At 39.1% G+C, this 4294-nt stretch overlaps 1 protein-coding gene across 1 annotated transcript; it reads right to left on the reverse strand.

Moving 5' to 3' along the window:
• Window positions 1-1685: 1685 nt before the first annotated feature.
• LOC311508343 (uncharacterized protein) lies at window positions 1686-4067 on the reverse strand. Its single transcript, XM_084573054.1, has 3 exons — window positions 2454-4067; window positions 2211-2344; window positions 1686-2069 (listed from the first exon to the last, which is right to left on the reverse strand). Exons 1-3 carry the CDS (start codon window positions 2475-2477, stop codon window positions 1886-1888), a joined length of 342 nt encoding a protein of 113 aa, XP_084429180.1. The 5' UTR covers window positions 2478-4067; the 3' UTR covers window positions 1686-1885.
• Between the last annotated feature and the right edge of the window lie 227 nt (window positions 4068-4294).

Here is a 4294-nt window from a genome sequence, read left to right on the forward strand (position 1 = left end):
ACAAATATTAGGCTATGCATAAAGCAAGGCAAATACAAAACAGACTGCTGACCAGCTCTTGGTTCCCTTAAGAACTGACTTCAGAAACATGAGATGGTCACAGTTGTAAGATTTAATAGTATATCTGATATCCGGTTTTCCTTACAGGGATACCCTAATATTACAGTGATTGTATATGTTTTTATCGACATACATTACCAGTCAAAAGTTTTAGCACACCCTAATTTTTCCAGTTATTTATTGCAATTCAAGTAATGCAAGCCCAATGAGTAGCTTGAAATGGTACAAAGGTAAGTACTGTACAGCCACAGGTTAAAAAAAAAAAAAAAGGTTTGGTTACCCAAAACTGAAAAATTTCAGAATATATACAAAAAGGCCTCTTTCAGGGAGCACGAAGTGGATTAACAATTTAAAGCTGTTCTGCAGCAATGAAGGTTGAATCAGCCTTGAAAGCTGGTGCTACTAATTCCTACAAGTGTTCCAACTTTTCTTGATTACTTACAACCCCCTCTGTCTGCATAAAAGAAGTGTTGGAACACACTGTGGTACCAAACCCTCATGAGCATCAGGTGAACAGTATTGCACTGCAGAAAGTAGTGTGTTGCTACAAAAATGGTGAGAAAAAGGCAATTAACAATGGAAGAGAGACAGACCATCATAACACTTAAAATGTAGGTCTTTCCTACAGGGAAATTGCATAGAAAGTCACGTTTTCTGAGAGTTAACAGCTTGCATGATAGGCGGTTCACAGGACAACAGCTTCAAGCACAGCTTAATAGTGGTCGTAGTAAGCAAGTCTCAGTTTCTAGTCTATGTGATTATATTTAACCACATATTTATATAACTATGAACTATCATGTCTTTTAAAGCTGTGTGCACAAACAGAGGAGACAAAATGACTATTTCCTGCTACTAAAAGGGAAGTGATCTGATGGTGAAAGAAAATGCTTTTGCATGACTCAAGGTCACCGTACAAGTAAAACAGGGTTTAAAATACATAACAGACATCAAAAGCATTAAAACCCTACAAGTATAAAACACTAAAAGATAAGATAAAACGATAAAAGATGTGGTTAAAAGGAGGAAAGATAGAGCTGGGTGTCGTATGCATAGCGGTGAAAGTGAATATTGTTTTTATGGAATAAGGGGGAGGAGGTAAATGATAAAGACGACTGTACCGAGGACAGAACCTTGTGGTACACCAGAGGAGATGGGCGATGGCTGGGATGCAAAAGTTTTTAATTGAATGAATTGAGTTTGGCCAGTGACATTTGAGTGGAACCAGTCCAGAGGTGCGCCAGATAGTCCAATGGATGCCAGTCTGGAGAAGGATGGAGTGGGAGATAGTATCGAAAGCTGTAGTCAGGTCAAGGAGGATGAGAATAGATAGGAGTCCAGAGTCTGCTGCCAGGAGGAGGTCGTTGGTTATTTTGAGTAAAGCTATTTCAGTGCTGTGATGGGGACGGACACTGGACTGGAACCGTTCATAAAGGTTGTTGTTAGAGAAATGAGAGTGAAGTTGGAATGCAACAGTTTTTTCCGGGGTTTTAGAAATGAATGGCAAATTGGAAATAGGCTGGAGGTTATTGAAGTTACTGGGGTCTGAACCAGGTTTCTTGAGAATTCGAGTTACTGCAGCACATTTGAGAGATGAGATGACCCTCACCCTGTAACCTTTCCCCTCATGCTTTCCTTACATTGTCAGCAAACTCTTGAAGTTGGTGACAAAGCATTGGGAGGTAGCTCCTAAAATAGCCGACTTGAGTTTTAGCTGCACTGTCTGGTAGCTGTCGTTGTGGAAAGTAAGCACCAAAAGACAACTAGCTTGTTATATGAATTATAATAACGCTTTGGTTTGTTATGTAAAAATATCAGTAAGTCAAACTCACCTGGTCCAGGTGCTGCTCGGTGCAATGTTGGTGCAGGATGGTGTTGATCGATAGGTGATTTCAGTGTTGCCATGGCAACTGCCATCTGGCAGTAGAACACATGCTTTGACAACACCTTTCTTATCTGTGCTGGGAATGTGGAACGTCAGACTCACAGCAGTCTTGTTCCATACAGGAGATCTGAAAGAGAAACAGATCAAGACTCACCATCATCCCAATAACAATAATGTACAGAAAACATGACACTGTAGAATATGTCAGTTCACAGTATAAGTGTTTTTCTAGTGTAGGTTTTCTAGTGTTGTCTGTAAAGTGACTCACTCTTGTGGAGTACAGTCTAGGTCTGTCTGGATCCTCACTCTGGTCACATTAATGAGGTTCTGACCTGACAACAATGCATGGTTTCTACCGTAGAAAGACACAACACTGGGAGTGATGGAGGAGATTTCTGGCTTCTAACAGAAAAGAAACACACAAAAATCACCTTTCAAACATTACCCTTCTGTTATAACATTTACTGAATGTAGGTGATTTGTCAGAGGAACAGTTGAGGTTCAGACTCACAGAAAAGTTCATCCCAGGCTCCATCTTTTTGCAAACACTATCCTGCAGGAGGAAGTGGGTAAATAGATTCAGAAGGTTTACAGTCCCTGTAAAGGTACTATTAGAGGTGATTCAGGTTTTATTGTGGCTAATGTTAGCTTAGCTCAAAAACTAGACTCATATGTCTTTTGTGCTTGTTTAGTTTGTGTATAACTAGAGACTGAGAGATTTCATGTTTACCAAGCATGAGGTGAATTAAGCCATATAAGTAGAACATAATACAACATGATAGCTTGTATTTTGCATCTGTTTGATGCGTGCAGAACTAGTAAATAAGACAATCTTGGTTTAATGAGCAGCTAGCTTAGCAAAGCACTGAGAACCAATAACATATAGGACAAGTGAAGTTAGCAGCTCAGCCTTTGGAAAGTGTTTAAACTAAATATTACAATTTTAGAGCAGAGCTTCAAATGTTCAGTTTAACAAATGTATCAGAATGACTTTAATAATATTGGATTGATGTAGAACTTTGAAACATCAGATAAGAACATAAAAATAGTCACTATTACATTCTCCACTCCTTGAATAGACCAGGAACAGCTGTTTTCGTTCCATCCACAGCCAGCCTTGATACACTGCTGACACCTGAAGAACAAACAAACACATTAAACACATACTAATATGTGGATCAAAACCACTTAATATTACATTAGCATACAATAATATAGTTTACAATCAAATATCTTTTGTGATGACAAAACGCAGTCTCTGCCAACCATGGTCATCAGATGAAGCTTTTCAAGCTTTTGTCAAGAAACTGATTTTGCACCTCAGCTTTTTCAGTTCTATCTTTCATTATTTACATGATATATATAGGTTATCCACAGTATGTGTCTTTGATTTCTAGAAAATACGAAAGGACTTACAAGACAGAAGATGGAGGTCCACTGATGTCAGAGCAGTTGGTTAGCTTCAGTCGCTCTGAAAGGTTTGTCTGCCCAAGTCTGATCTTTACAGTGACATCCAGGCCTGTTAGAGAAAATAATATGATGAACTTCAGAGTCTTGACCTCTACCACATGACAACACAGATGTGTTAACTGGTAGAATATTTCTTCTGTCAGAGTCGTCTCTCTCATTGATATTTTTGGTTGTATGTGGTTATGATGGGACATGTTGCAAATGAACAGGCCTGATTTATGACAACATAACATCTACAACTCCTCTCTGATAGTGAGATTTTGAGTTAACTGGATTATTTATCTAAAGTTACTGACCGTCAGCAGGAATTGAGCCATGGGATAAGCTGCAGGTGCATTGTGGGAACAGAGAAGGATTATTTTGTGTACAAAGTTCTCCAGATGATGCAGAGATTTGACAGGCAAAGTTAGACTCCTCCCAGTTCACAGTCAGGTGGGTCTGGATCTTTAGTGTGATCTGAGAAAGGAAGAGAGATGAGTGACAAGTAACTGATAGTTACAGTTGTATAGTGTTAGTGTATAACCTGTACCTCTCCACTGTGGTTCTTTACAACTTTGTGAGAAACTATTTTCTCTTGGAAATCATCAGGAATGGACAACCAGTCAGAATCTTTGCAGTCGTCTTCAAATGTGCATCTGGGAAAAGAGAAATCTCTTATAACCAAGTTCATGATGGGTCTTTGAAGATGTCAGATGCAGATGTTTCTCTGACCTTTGTTTAGAGCCACACCAGACACAGTATGGATCCTGTGCAGACCAACACTCCTGTACATTTGTGTATGTGCTGCACTTTGATACAGGTACACGCTTCATCTGGAAATAAACAGACATTTAGAGACACTTCAAAATACAGCAAAGGTACATGTGACACTAAAATAATAGA

The sequence above is a fragment of the Chelon labrosus genome, assembly GCF_963514085.1.
Source record: "Chelon labrosus genome assembly, chromosome: 23".
NCBI classification, from domain to species: Eukaryota; Metazoa; Chordata; class Actinopteri; order Mugiliformes; family Mugilidae; genus Chelon; species Chelon labrosus.

What these genes read in the sequence shown, in the direction of transcription:
- LOC311508343 (XM_084573054.1), bottom strand. Translation starts at nt 2,477, where the DNA reads ATGGAGCCTGGGATGAACTTTTCT. An exon ending in AGCCTGGGATGAACTTTTCT is followed by an intron (nt 2,345 to 2,453) that starts GTGAGTCTGAAC and finishes CTTTTCTGTTAG; the next exon opens with AAGCCAGAAATCTCCTCCAT. An exon ending in CTAGACTGTACTCCACAAGA is followed by an intron (nt 2,070 to 2,210) that starts GTGAGTCACTTT and finishes TTTCTCTTTCAG; the next exon opens with ATCTCCTGTATGGAACAAGA.